Genomic DNA, 15,692 nt, shown 5'->3' with positions numbered 1-15,692 from the left:
AATCTGTAATCTGTAGGGGAATACATTTTAAAAGTCACCTTCCCAACACTGCGTACGGTGACGCAAAAGTGTGTGGAATTCGATTGGGTGTGCATGTCAGGCGGCTCGGTGGTGACGTTAGGTGGTGATGCATAAACGTGAACGCAACGTGAGCAGATCTGACCAGAGTTGTGTCGTGGGCAGTTTGGACGGAAACACTACGGCGGAGTGTATTCAACTTCAACAGATTTTTGTGTTTTTAAACCCCAAAAAAGCCTCATTGTCTAAATGAAAGGCATTTCCAATCAAATATTTTGTCATTTTTACCCAAAAGCCAAACTCGTGTAAATAGGCCCTCAGTATAACCTGGGGATGTCTGGTCATTTGCAAATCACGGCCCTACCTCTGTGTTACTTGCAAACAAAATCCGTAATCCAAAATCCGTAATTTGCTCGATTTTACTGACATTGACACAGAGATTGAAAGAGAACAGAACATAGAAAGAAAAGAAAGAGATAAAAAAAAGGTGCAATTACAACAACAAACACTGAGATTCAGATTCACATGGGACTAGTATCACCGGACGTCTGTGTTTGATGAAATATAGTCGGTAATTTGCGGCAGAATTTTTACGTTACGAATTACAGACATGGTGCATTCACACGGGATTAAGATCTCAGGCGTCCTCCGCAATTATTACAAATCACCAAAGGTCCACAGGTAAAACTAATCCCGGGCAAATAGAACTTTAGACGACTACTTTATACTCCACCAAACAGGTCAAAAACGACTTAATTTCCACCTTCTCCTCTGTGTTTCGTCAGGTGCGGTCGCGGTGAAAGAGGCGCCCCCCTTGTCTCCGGTCATCCCCCAGTCCGCAGACCCCGAGCTCAGGCCTGACGCCTGCAGCTCCGCCCCCTCCTCAGGTCCCTCCAGAGACCTCCGCCCTGCGCCCTCAGGACCGAGAAGAAGAGGAGGAAGAGGAGGAAGAAGACAACAGCCAACCACTCACCATCTCTGAGCTGGCCTACAGGTACAACCACAACACACGCCGTTCTATTTTAGCGTCACATTCTGAGACTTACGGACAGAGAAAAACATTCGCCATGATCGACTTATCTATTTTTATAACTTTTATGGAACAAAAAACAAAAAAAGCAAAAACTAAACCCTCCTAGACCCACTTCTCTCTTCACTCTCCAAACTAAGACTGTGCAATTAATTAAATTTTGATCGTAATTTCGATTTGTGTGTCAAACGATCTCTAAACTCATATAATCGAGTTGAAACGATAAGCTTAACAAAGTTTATTTTGAGATTTTTTTTTTTTATATAAACAATTGTATTTATTTTATTTTTTTAAATATAGAGATTGTAGAACAGCTGATATATAGTTTATTTTGGATATATTTATGTTTTTCTATGCCTTATTTCATGTTCAAAGTATATTTTATTAATTTTACATTTTATACATCACAAAACTGTTCTAAGATTCATATTTGTAGCCTTTATTTATTTTCAATTTGAACATTTTGTGTAAATTATCAATAATAAAGTGTTTTTTAGAGAGAGAAATGCTGAATAAATGCATCATGTAACAAAAAAAATTATCATTTGAATAATTGTGATCTTAATATTGACCAAAATAATCAATCTAAGCTCTGATGAAGATAAATTTGGTCGAAACATGTTGGCTTTGGCCATCTAAATAAAGGCCTTTTAACTATATATTTTTCCTCGTGCAATTTTTACTTCTTTGGAGTGCCTGGATTCCTTTGTGTTTAGAGTTTTGATCCTTCTTTCAAGAGCTCCCACCACCTGCTCCCACTGACTGGAACACCTGCAGCAAACAGCCACATGTCTTGTTTTCTCTCCATTGACCAAAATAATCGTGATCATATTTTTTTCAATAATCGAGCAGTCCTACTCCAAACACACACAGAAATTCACACACAAAAAAAAAAGTCTAGTCTTGTCAAAATACACTACCGGTCAAAAGTTTTAGAACACCCTAATTTTGACTTGAATTTTTAACTTGAAAACATGGAGTGTCCAGCAGCACAGTGTCCAGACTTAAACCCCATCGAGCTGGTTTGGGATGAACTGGACAGAAGAGTGAAACAACCGACAAGTGTCACACATTTATGGAAACTTCTGCAACAGACTTGGGAAGAACTTTCTGAAGAATATTTGATTTCTATTGTAGAAAAAACGAGTGTGTTCAGCTGTTATATCTGCCAAAGGTGGACACTTTGATGAGTCAAAAGTTTAGAATACGTTTTGGTCAACAGTAAACAGTAAAAAACTGGAAAAAGTGTGGTGTTCTAAAACGTTTGACCAGTAGTGTAGCCATGATCTATTTCTGATACATAAATTCTACTCACATGAACATTCACACAGCGACAGTGGCTCCCTCTTTTATGCATCACTCGGGGAAAAACTCAAACTAAAACACAACACTACCCACACCAGTCCATTTTTCTCACAATCGGGGAATAAAAGAAAAATAGATATTTATATAACTGTACGCTGTGTCCTTGTGCTCTTGTGTCCTCCCTCAGCCCGTGTGCCAGTCTGCTGCCCACCCCGGTGGAGGACACCCATGGAGGGGTGGACCTGCTCTTCTCGTCCCCGGTCCAGAGCCCCGCGCGGCTGCTCCGGGAGCTCCACGCCGACCCGGACATCCAGGCTCAGCTCGAGGCCGAACGCGAGCGGGACCGAGCCTACGAGCGCACGCGATTGGCCGCCAGCCGGAGCGTGGGCGGCGTCCTGGGCCTGCTCTCGTCCAACGAGCGGGTGCGGTCGTGCGTGTGGAGCGTGGTGCGCCTGGTCGCCGTGGTGATGGGGGTGTTGTTGGTCACCGTGCCGACGCTGCTGCTGCTGCTGGAGTCCGACCTGGATGTTTCGTTCCTCCACGAGATCAGACAGACGCCGGAGTTTGAGCAGTTCCACTACGAGTACTACTGCCCCCTGCGCAGATGGGTGCTGTGCAGGATCAGCAACGCCATGGAGAGCCTCTGGTCCGACTAGAGACACTACTGCTACTAGTACTACAACTACTACTACTACTACTACTACTACTGCTGATACAAGTACTACTGCAAAAACAAACACAAAATCTGGGTCACAGCTCATTCAGTCTTAATAATAATAATACAAAAAGCTTAAAAATAGCAAACAATCCAATCAATTATAATGAATAAATAAAAAGTAAAGAAGGCCAATTGATAAAAATGAGTCTTAAGAAGTGATTTAAAAGATACTGATGGTGCGAGTCTTATCTCCTCAGGCAGGTCGTTCCTGACTTTTGTTCGTTCTGGACTTTAGAACAACTACAGGACAACAACTATCTCAGGATCTAAGGCTCGTACGGGGTCTTAAGTTGTGAAATGTAACTTGATGCGAGACCTAAATGTGTTTTAAAAGTGATTAGTAAAATCTTAAAATCACTTCTAAAACACACAGGCAGCCAATTTTAAGCCCTGTTCGCACGGGATTAGTTTTACCTGTGGACCTTTGGTGATTTGTAGTAATTGCGGAGGACGCCTGAGATCTTAATCCCATCCAAAACCGCCATGTCTGTAATTTGTAAACTAAAAATTCTGCCGCAAATTACCTACTATATTTCGCCAAACACAGACATTCGGTGATAATACTTGTCCCATTCGAAGCTGCATCTCAGTGTTTGTTGTTGTAATCACGCCTTTTCTATCTCTTTCTTTCCTTTTCTCTTTCAATAGAGTCATTTATGGACTTTGCTTATCTCATGCGAGGTGGGACGTTAATTTGCAAATGATCAGACGTCCCCAGGTTGTACTCATCCCGTGCAAATAAGGCCTTAAATTAATAAGAATGCACTGGATTTATACAGCCCCTGTAACGTGCTTTGCCTTTTAAAATGACTTTATAATGATTGAATTCCGTCTGACCCGTAAATCGAGTTACGACACCGCCCTTAACAGCCTCATTTAAAGAGACACCATGTAACAGTCTGTTGTTTATTAGACTATAACAACTACCCTGCTTTTATGGGATACTTGTCATTAATTTCCGTTTTAGAAGTTCCCTGGATCCCAGCTCCACTTCTCCGCTCCCATCATTGGTTTCGCTCATAACATCGTGAATAAGAGGGGAAAAAAAGAAAAAATTTTAAGTTCAGGTGATGTAAAGTTTATGGACTTTTACTCATCTGTTGTCGTCATGAGGCAAATACAGGGTGACCAGATTTTCAAACTAAAATAGTGGGTTGGTAATAATAAAATTGTGAAATGAGTGCGTAATTAAGGAAAATTGTTCAGCGCTCGGCACTAATGTGAGTCAGTACAGTCCAGGGGTGTCAAACTCATTTTGGTCCGGGGGCCGTGTCCAACCTACTCTGATCCCAAAGGGGCCGGATCAGAAAACTCATGGCATATGAACCCCAAAAATAACAATAAGTTCAAATATTTGTGCAGAGAAACGCAAATCTATTACAGAAATCTTTTTATTTGATGAACTCTTTCTTTTACAAAATATTATAATATCATGAACAACAGGAAACTTTAAGAAAAATGCAATTTCAACACAATGTTTTAACATTAACTTGTATGCAAATAGGAATAAGTCAGTTTTTCTCATTTTTGACATTTTTCTGATGAGGGTGTCACGGTCAACAAAACGATCGTCCTTTAAGAGCGTTTGGAAAGAGACAAGTCTTCATTTGTGCTGCTCTGGTGGGAGGGGCCACGTACAGAGACACTGAAGATGTGCTGTGCTCAGCACTGCAGAAAATTACCAATAGTTAAGAAAATATAATTAAAATATTTGAGTAGAAAATCAGCCGAGGGTCAGATTAAAGATCTTGGAAGGCCAGATCCAGCCCTTGGGCCATATGTTTGACACCCCTGGTATAATCAAATTTTTGGTCGTTTTTACGCAGCTTTTGTGTATTTTACCTAAACAAATCACAATTTATGCTTCTCTTTAATGTTGGCAGAGATTAAATTGGTCAAAAATAGGAAAACCTGAGACATTTCTTGTGTAAAACTGGGACAAATCAGTAGTTTTGGATAAATCTGCTGGGACAGGAACTCAAAACTGGGACTGGTGAAACGTCTGGTCACCCTAGACAAATATTAAACAGAAAAAAGGGCACTCACTTACAGATGTTATTGCTTTGTCTGTAATGTAACTTGTATTCATTCAGTTACAGATGTTTTCATTGCCTAAAAGAAAAAAGAAAAAAATTAGGCAATCTTACTGAAAGTGGGATCAACTCTCCACAGATCTGACCTGTAACTTGGTCAAGAGCCACCACCGCTTCTCTCCATATTGTGAAACATTACAGACAAAGTACAACCTCATGAATATTGACATGAAAAGTGACATAATGGACCTTTAAATGTCCAAATAATGTCCCTTGTGGATCATTTAAGTTTCTCAAAGTCTAAGTCTAAATACTTTTACCCTAATTAAGATTGAATGAGTTGTGCGACAGACTTAAACACCGACTATTGGACTGAAAAGACTCTTAAGAAAAGCACGTTTCCCGATTTTCACTCCTGACGCTGACCAGCCAATGAGACGACTCCCAAACACGCCTGCCCTTTTCTGATTGGTCCACGCCTTCAGAGCTGACCCCCTGATTGGCCGAAGAGTCTGTCAGTCATGACGGAGTGACGCCCAGACTGCAGCGGATTAATAAAACAAGAGGAGCGACGGATACGAATCTACGAAGTTGTTTTTAACGTTTTGTACATTTTTATGTGATCTGATCTTTCAGGAATTTTTCAGTCAGAACTTTGAGCTTATTTTGAAATTTTAAGAGTTTACAAAAGACGTCAAAAAAAGTAAATTTGTTAAAACTTACTGGGGTGTGGTTGGTTGGTTGGTTCGGGGGAAATGATTATAACTATTTTTGAGGCTACCGTTAGCATTAGCTTAGCGGGTAGCGTTTTCCTATGGAGCTTATAGCACAAAGCCACACTCCACAACAGATTATGTGATGTCATTTTAAAACACAGCGAGAGGAAGTCTGTGTAAAACAAGTGTCTCATTCAGCTTTAAGTGTTGTCTGGTCTATGTTAGCGCACTAGCATTCAGATATATGTGTAACAGTTAGCATACGATATTAGCCTGCGCCAGTCTTTACGATTCAAGACGTTGTTGGTAGTCGATAAATCTGAATCCGTTGTAAATAAATGTTTTCCATCGCAACAGTTGGGGAAAATATGGATGCCCGAAAAAGTTTAATGTTTATTTTGTTAGCTTTTGATTGTTATTATGATATTATTGGGACAGACTACATATAACTCACTAGGGCTACATCTAAATCTCAAAGAATTCAACACTTTGACTGAACCCTGAGGTAGATAAAGTCAGGTATCACTAGTTCCTGCTAAGGCAAGGCAAGGCAAGTTTATTTGTACAGCACAATTCGTACACAAAGTAATTCAAAGTGCTTTACAGAATAAGAAATACATTAAAATCATAATAAAAATAAAAAATCATGAAGATTAAAATTAAAAAAGAGAGACATAAATTGGAGAGAAGAGTGCGGAATGAAAACCTTTCAGTTTTATGCACAGTTCAAACAGAAATGTTTTGAGCCTGGATTTAAACAGCGTCACAGAAGAGTCTGTCTCACATGTTCAGACTGTTCCAGGTTTTAGCTGCATGAACCTGAAACTCTGACTCCCCTTGTTTAGTCGTGACTCTGGGCACCAGCAGGAGGCCGGTCCCTGAGCTCCTCAGAGTGTGAGATGGTTCATATGACACTAACATGTCACAGATGGACTTTGGTGCTCGGCCATGGAGAGACTTGTACACAATCTGCTAATAAACAGAGTCAGTTAGGTAATGTTAGCTGCCGGCGACTCAGTTATGGCAGTTTGAGTATTACATGTTCAGAAAAAAAACTTCTGTTAACTGTCAAATGATGTGAAAGAAAGTGTAAATATCTCTACGCACACAACTTTTGAAAACATTTCAAAATGACGAAAAGACCGCTACCATTTTGCTGTGACGTAAATCCAACCCACTTGGTCCACGCCAAACTAGCTCGAGTTTGTGTTTCGGAACCCCGATTTCTTTGGCCGTTCCATTGCACTTTCTCGAGGTGGAGGTCGGTTTTCCCAGAGTCTCGAGCACAAGAGAATGCACCCTGTTTTCATGTCAGAATTTAACAATGCTATGATTGCAGATGGAGAGCAAGGGTCTATAGGAGATTTACTGTTTTCGAAATAAATATCCAACTTTATAATAAAAAATTTTCAACCTTAGGAACTGGCTCATAGACTGTATCTATAAAAGGGACGCAGCTAACCCGCTAGGCACCGCTTTCCAAATAGGAAGTGAGCATGGGTGCGCTTCCTGCTCCATCGACTCTGGCTCCAGTTGACTTTACATTGAAAAATTGTCACCTTTCGCTCCGTAACTACAGGGAGCCTTGTCATTTAGGGCTTAAAATGTTCATATTAATCTGCTGTACATGATCCTGCGGTTTTTATTTCTCTATAAATACTTTATAAGGAACTTGGCTTCAAATTCGCTCCATAACTGCAAGCCTCATGAGCTTCATTTGACTGGAGCCAAACGCTATGGGTGACAAATGGGTCAAACTCCCTTCCAAGTTCACTTTTTTATATAGTCTATGGATTTACTCAACTAATCTGCCATATTAATATTAAAGTTATAAAGTTATTAAAGTACTTTCAGTTGACATCTATCACGTCTAATATGTCTGATGAGTAATAGCACTACTTTCCACAACATAATTTCACTTTTATTTATTTATTTTTATTTATACTCACAGAGAAGATGTTGGACTTTGGGCTAGTTGTTGTTTCATGTGGATAGGCCCAGTAATTACAGATATTTGAACCATAAACAAGGTCAACAAATCTGCAATCTGACAATTATGCAGCAAACTCCACCTAAGAATCCTGACCTGTCCTCCTTTGTTTTGACGTGAACGAACCATGTGTTTCTCTTGATTGGTTAACCCACCTGTCAATCATCGGAAAACGAGGAAATAAGTCGAAAAGTATGTACTGACTGGCCAGGCTAATAAGACGCAACAGAATGAGAAATAAAACCTGAGATAGAACGGCTAAGTGAAGTTATAAAGTGGTTTGCGGTCGCTGTAAACACGACGGGACGATTTTAGAAGTATTTAACAAAGAGCAGTGTTTGTTACTTACAGTGTGTTAAAATAAATATATACTTTATTCATTTATTAAGAGAAATATTTGAATATATATGGACTGAAGGGGACTATACTAGGCTAAGGTAAAACTATGTTAAATATGTGTAGAACTTTAAAGGTACACTGTGAAGCTTTTCTGGCGTAGGGTCCGCCACCTGCTTGTCTCGTGGATGTTATTGCTTTGATTGGCATGTTCCGCAGTACGGCATTAAATAGTGTTGTAGTACTCGAGACCAATCTTGACCTTGAGACCTTTTTTTTTAACTTTACTTATGTAGATCACAAATTTACATACACAGATTATTAGTATTGTGAAACAGAATAAATTGTCAGACCAACCAAAAAAAGAGAAAAATAATTAAAAATGAAATAAAAATAAAATAGGAGGCCATCAAGCTAGTGACATAAGCAAAGATATATAAACAATTAAAGTTTGTTTTGATTGTAAGATTTCCACTTTTTCCAATGCAGTTCTCCTTTATCTGAGGAGTGTTTTAAGGAAAAGGAAGGAAAATAATCTAAATTTCGTTGATTATGTTAATTCATTCTGAAACAGTAGGAGGTTTGTCCTGTAGCCATTTTCGTGTGATCACCTTCTTGCTGGCTGCTTGTAATATCTGAAGAAGGTAGCTGTCCTTTTTTTCATCAAGACCATTTTTTTACGGTCTTGGTCTCATTTTGGACTCGACTGAATTTTGACTCAGTCTCTGTCTCAGTCTTGATGGCGTTTGGACTCGGTCTTGTCTCGAATTCAAGGTCTGAGACTCGACGAGTTCTATCATATTTCATTACGGCCGCTGTTGTTGGCAGTAAACTTGTAGTGGTGTGTGGGAGCGTCTCCCTGCAGCCTGTGTGTTCATCTGGAGCCCGCGGACACCGCACGGAGCATCACAAACACACAGCCCCAGCACGAGGCAGCTTAAACTTCTTAAAACATCCTACCTGTCCATCTGCCTCACGTCAGCGCACCGCTTTTCACCTTAAATTTACATTTCTTAGACAAAACAGAGATATATCTATAAAAACATTGACATATATATGCATTAAAGTAACTGTAAAATACAATTAAATGTAGAAAATGACAAAAATGGTCTTGATTTAGTCTTGATGGGCCAAGGTCTTTAAAAATCTCGTCAGTCTTGTCTCAGTCTCAACCCTCAGAGGTCTTGGTCTTTTCCTGGTCTCGGGACCCCTGTGGTCTCGGACAGGTCTTGGTCTTGACTACAACACTAGCATTAAACGTATCTATCGTGCAATCATTCAATTACAGGTGTTTTTAAAAATTACAATAAACAAACATACATTATTATTGTAAATGGACTTGCCTCTCCACAGATCTACTTTAACTAACAACAACTTTAAAGAGGGGATCTAAATGTTATTTGTTAGCAGATAATGCCCCGTAAAAGTGCAACATTCCCGACAAAGCAATAACATCTCGAAGAAGAAGAAGAAGACCCTCCCCCTGAAAAGTTACACCGTGTACCTTTAATAACAAGTGTATAAACTGTAAAGATATGAAATAATGTTATGAACTGAATCCTCAGGAAAAGAGCGTTCACATTATTGACATTTGTGTGTGAAAAAGCATCATGTACATTCTCCACGTGTAAGAGTCTTGTTCCTGTAAACGTATGTACTCGTATTTAGCCTCTAGGTGGCGTCATATCACGTCCATGGCATGTGTCGTGTCCAGTGTCTTGCTCATTGGCATCGTGGCTGTAGCATCGGACCATCCTCTCAGTGGTTACCTCTCGTCTCCGTAGACTTTGTGTAGGCTTTACGCTTAGAGACATATGCAGTTTATTTTGACTATAGCACACTCAGCGCAAACAGCTGAACCGGGGCAAAGGGCGAACACACACACAAAGAAAATACGCCTCAAACTCACTGCGACGCACAACACGCTCCGAGGAGAGGACACACATTGAACACAGGTCGCTCAATATGACTTTACATGGTCAGAGTTGAGTGCTCAGTTTAATTTGACTTATTATATTTCAGTAAAAGTCCAAGAGAAAAAAACTATTTAAGTGTAAAATTCTCTTTAAAGGAACTATATGTAGTCTGTGGTCTGTAGTCTTGCCTCTTACGGTTTTTAAAAGGGCATTAAAATCACAACTGAACTGAAATTAAATCCCTGTATCATTTGTTCATTCATATTTCAAAATAAAACCAAAAAAAAAAAAAAAAGAAAAAAAAATTCTTCATTATTTATCCCCAAAACTAAAATGAAAAAACAGATAAGATTGGGACTGAGACCGGGACCAGACCAAGACCAGACCAGGACTGCGACGACTAAGACTGAGACCGGGACTAGACCAGGATTGAGACCGGTTTAGTCCTGGTTTAGACCTGGTTTAGTCCTGGTTTAGTCCTGGTTTAGTCCTGGTTTAGACCTGGTTTAGTCCTGCTTTAGTCCTGGTTCAGTCAAATATGTGGTGCAAAAGACGGGCACCGCAGTTTAAGTCACAAAAAAAGGAAATGGTCGTTATCCATTTTTTCCATTATTCATTTAAACACAAAATCAAAAAAATGAACAAACAATACACAGATTAAGTTCGTTTCATTCTCAGTATATCGATAGTTTTCAGATGCCAGATGCTGAACCATCATGTCCAATGTTTTTTGCGGGGTTCCCACGGTCATGGAAATCCTTGAAAAGGCATAGAAATTGAAAATGTAATTTTTCAGGCCTGCAAAAGTCTTGGAATTTTGTAAATTCAATTAAAGTTTTGAAAAAGTCATGCAATTTTAGTATCTCTTTCACACAACTACTGCGTTCTGTTAAGTTTTCATTAAACTATTCTGAATATTTCAGAATGTCTGCTCCTTTTGTTTTAAAGAGACGACAATAAAAGCACTGACAGTATTTTGAATGTTAAAAAACTATAAAACCAAACCATAAGGTGAGTGGAAAGAGTTAACATTTCATATTCAGTCCTAAAAGTCTGATCATTTCTACACATGTAGGTGGTGTAAAGTCATGGAAATTTCACTTTAGGTCATGAAAAAGTCATAGTAGTTTTAGTTTTTAGTAGTTTTTTTTTTAGAGTGGGAACCCTGTTTTTGTAATGAAGAATACATCTACATTAGAACTGGATGTTTTAGTCTTATTTGGTGACACAGGACATTTTTAAATCAAAAAATCTTACATACAGTTGTTCTCAAAAATGTAACACGTATTCCAAATTATGAAAAGTTATTCAGTTGAACATTTATTAAAACTAGAAAAGCACTCAGAGAGCGCAGACCTCCGCCAAGGACTACAGTCACCCTTATGTTAATTGTGTTTTCCATAAATATTTGTCTCGTATCTTTCAATTTGGAATATGAAAGAGGATCCCATTGTCCATCCCTGAGTCAAATTTCATGGGGTTTGGTCAATAATTAACCGAGATATTGAGAAACAACATTTTTGGCCCCATTTACCACAATGTTAACTAAAATTTCAAAGTGATCCAGAATCCAGGATTTCTTCCGGATCAACCCCAAAATGAAATCAGTTCTTCCTTTTCACATTTCCAACAAATCCTGAAAATTTCATCAAAATCGGTCCATAACTTTTTGAGTTATGTTGCTAACAGACAAACAAACAAACAAACAAACAAACAGACAAACGCCGGCAAAACCAGAACCTCCTTGGTGGACGTAAAAACTCTCCAGTCTCTTGCCGTTTTGTTTTGTTGTTGCAGTGAGTTTCGGGCGCACACACACATAACACTGATACCTCTGCACTCACACACACAAACAAATATAAAACACAATATAAAACACAGAGGGATTTCTACTGTCTTCTTGTCTGTCGTTTAAAAGTTTGGGAATCTGAATCTGTATTTCCTAATTCGATTCTAAGCTGATATATCGCTTATTTTCCCTCCCTGTTTGTTCAGTGTCGTCATAGCCGCGCTACGCCAGGCCACGCTATCCCCACACACTTCAGCTCCGAGCTTTCTAACGACTGTATAGTTTTGTAGATTTGATCCCGTCCTCCATTCTGAAGAGTGCATGCTTCACCCGTTAGAAAAGAAACAGAACTGTGGCTATTTCTCCGCTCTCTGTTCTTCCTCCTTTTGGCTGTTGGGATGTTTTTTGAGAATAAATGCATGTCTCTGTGTTAAATGAATTCAGCGCTTGTGAAAACACTGGACCTCTTGGCTGCTCCATGACCCGCTGTGTCTCTCCTGAGTTTAGTTTGTGCTCTTGCTGTTTCTGAATCATTGGCCGTGCGACGCGATCACGCAAAAAAAAAGCGAATGATCATTAAAACGGTTCGATGAGCTGCAAACGTACACGAGTTAAAATGACTTGACTTATTAGACACAGTTATTTGACCTGTTTAAATGTATTTCTGCTTCTTATTAACTGAAAACTCAACATTTTAAGTAGAATTTAAATTGCTTTTTGGGTAAATTTTGAGTAGATTTTTTCCTATATCAAGTAAAAACATAATTATCTTCAGTTGGAGAGTTCTGGAATTGTCTAGAATGTTCCACCGTATGGCATTAAACTCTTTAATTTATTCAGTTTGATTTTTACTGCTCAAAAAATACGTGGAAATGGTGGTTACATTCTGACACTGATGTCTAATTGTTGGAGTGAAGGTATTTCCACTGCACTCCAGCATTTCATTTTATTTATTTTTTCCTTGGTCGGAGTTGCGGCACTTAAGCTTTTTTTTCCCAACGTTCCAGCATTCCGACACACACGGGAATTATTAAGTTGCGCTCTTTTTGGGATAATATTTTTACTGGATTGGCAGCGTAGGAGACAGAGGCATATCCGAGGTGCGGCATGGTTTAGTCCTGGTTTAGACCTGGTTTTAATCCTGATATTAGTCCTTGTTTTAGTCCTGATTTTAATCCTGCTTTAGACCTGGTTAAAATCATGGTTTAAACCTGGTATAGACCTAGTCTTAGTCCTGGTTTTAGTCCTGGTTTAGACCAGGCTTAAATCTGGTTTTAGTCTTGATTTTAGTCCTGGTTTAGTCCTGGGTTAGATCTGGGTTAGACCAAGTTTAGACCTTGTTTTAGTCCTGGTTTAGACCTGATTTAGATCTGATTTTAGTCAAGGTTTAGTCCTGGTGTCATCCTGGCTTAGACCTGGTTTAGACCTGGTTTTAAGTTCAGTTTTAGTCCAATTTTAGACCTGGGTTAGACCAAGTTTAGACCTTGTTTTAGTCCTGATTTTAGTCCTGGTTTAGACCTGATTTAGACCTCATTTAAACCTGATTTTAGTCAAGGTTTAGTCCTGGTTCATCCTTTCTTAGACCTGGTTTAGACCTGGTTTTAAATTCAATTTTAGTCCAATTTTAGACCTGGGTTAGACCAAGTTTAGACCTTGTTTTAGTCCTGATTTTAGTCCTGATTTTAGACCTAGTTTAGACCTGATTTTAGTCCTGGTTTAGTCCTGGTTTTGACCTGGTTTAGTCCTGGTTTAGTCCTGGCTGAGGTGCAGCCCATGTGGCGTATACGAGGCAAAAAAAAAGTGACACTCCAAACTATGAGTAGGTTGTCAGAATGGAGAGTTGTCGGAATGACGGAATGTCGGAGTCTGTCGGAATGGTGTTTAATGCCAAACTGTGGAGCATCTAGAACATATTATTATCCACCTTTGAGCACAACAAAATGAGTTGAATTAATATTTATTCTCAAAATCTTCAAAAAAAAAAAACGTATTTGGGAATTTTATCCTCAGTGAATGGAGGTTGACAAAATTCCAGTTTAAATACTACGCTATACTTGATTTTGATTCTTCTTGCAGCCCAACTAGGTAATCTAAAGTAGTTTAAAGTACTCAAAACACGATGCTTAATCCAACCGAGTCATTCTAACTCCTGTAGATGTGTTTTGCGGTCAAAGTTAGTAGCATTTCCTGTATTTTTCTTTTCCCAAAAAGCATTTCAGTCACGTAGCAGCACAGAGAGAATTGTCTGTAACATGTAGCTCTTGTTTCGAGCTCCTGAAATCATTTTATTTTTTCTATTTATTCTATTTATTTAAAAATACTGTGATTATTTTATTTAACGCATCTTCAATATTACACAGTGATGTCATATCTGAGAACATTTGGGGTAGCAGCGAGAGTCAGGAGTCTGCTACTGAACCAAATCTTGAATTGAACTAAAATGCATCAAAAATACGATTAAAGGTCCTGTATTATGTCGAGTTAACTTTATTTACGTCGTTAAAATGTTGTTTCCTCGTCAAAATTGCACCCGAAGTTGTGTTTTTTTTCATTCACACGTGTTTGAGCAGTGCCTCATTTAGGTTTCCATCATTTTCACATCTTAAAACACTCTCTTCCACCTCGTGACATCATTAAGTGGTAAATTAAACTCAGATTTTTAGCCACATTTACTCTAGATACATTAACTTTACTATTACTACTTTAACCTTAAAGAGGGGGTATTATGCTTTTTTTTTGGAGCTTTCCAGCATGTTATAATGTTGTTCCCTCATCAAAAACAGGTTTCAAATGTCATCCATGCATGTTTGAGTAATTTAGTGATCTCTCCCCAGCTGTATTCAAACCCTCCTTATGTCAAGCTGTATGATTCTGTCCAATGCTCCATAATTCTCCATAAATATACAAAAAAAAAACACAGAAAACAAAACACTACAACTTCACAAACCTGATGCGACGTTCAGTAGTTTTATTAGCGCTCTGAAGTGGGAGTAATTTAGCACAGAGAGCAAAATGAGAGGAGAATACTGGCGAATACAGCATTTTCAAAACAATAAAAGGTAACAATCTAAACATGTCATACCCTATGGAAGTGTAATACTCCCTCTTTAAACACTGTGAAAAAGTTTGGCCAAATTTTAGATATAAACACTTAAATCAGGGGTCATCAAATTAAGGCCCGCGGGCGAACTCCGGCCCTCCACGCCCCTTTGACCGGCCCCCAGTCCCTCTGCCCCCCACCACTTGAACTCAAAACTTGTCATGGCCTATTTTTGTAATTATTTTTGGCAAATTATAACACATCTGCACTTTTATTTTGTTGATTTTTTCGATAAAAAAAAGGATATTTATTTGAAGTATTTAAATAATTACATGACGTATTTACATTTGTCGCTAAATTTTCGTCACCTGACAAGCTCGAGATCAAACAGTGGACAGTCGACGCCCGCGCAGAGTTCTGTAGTGCCGTTAAAAACCGCAAAATGGCGAGTGTTAAAGTACGAAAAGTTGACAGAGGGTGCCGAGTTTTCAAAGAACAGTGGACGACCGATTATTTTTTTGTTCGGTGTAAGGACCGTGCAGTTTGTCTGATATGTAAAGAAAGTGTGGCGGTTTTTAAAGAACGTAATCTGCGCCGTCAGGGTCGTACAATTCTGTTACATGAACGACCCGACCACGATCACAGTCAGGAGCGAAAATGTGGCCCCCAGAGAATAAAGTTTGGTGACCCCTGACTTAAATCTATTAGAAAATGACTTGAAAATAGTGAAATTATCTATCCAGACAGCTTAGTTATCTTTAAATAAACCACATCTAGACTCAAATTTAGCAATCTCAGAAC

The 15,692-nt window shown here is 39.0% G+C and overlaps 1 protein-coding gene across 2 annotated transcripts in view; it reads left to right on the top strand.

Annotated features, from left to right (window-relative positions):
- The window catches only part of frmd3 (FERM domain containing 3), a 161,348-nt gene extending 158,339 nt beyond the window's left edge, over positions 1–3,009 (top strand). For both annotated transcript variants that reach the window (XM_055161663.1, XM_055161664.1), the window contains exons 15-17: positions 822–852; positions 918–1,012; positions 2,541–3,009. In XM_055161663.1, the coding sequence (XP_055017638.1) occupies positions 822–852; positions 918–1,012; positions 2,541–3,009 (595 nt within the window). The remainder of the gene's footprint in view (positions 1–821; positions 853–917; positions 1,013–2,540) is intronic.
- Positions 3,010–15,692: the final 12,683 nt, after the last annotated feature.

This window comes from Boleophthalmus pectinirostris, unplaced genomic scaffold (genome assembly GCF_026225935.1).
Source record: "Boleophthalmus pectinirostris isolate CB_2022bp ecotype Guang Dong unplaced genomic scaffold, ASM2622593v1 HiC_scaffold_4, whole genome shotgun sequence".
NCBI classification, from domain to species: Eukaryota; Metazoa; Chordata; class Actinopteri; order Gobiiformes; family Gobiidae; genus Boleophthalmus; species Boleophthalmus pectinirostris.
This window is presented reverse-complemented; position numbering and strand designations above follow the sequence as displayed.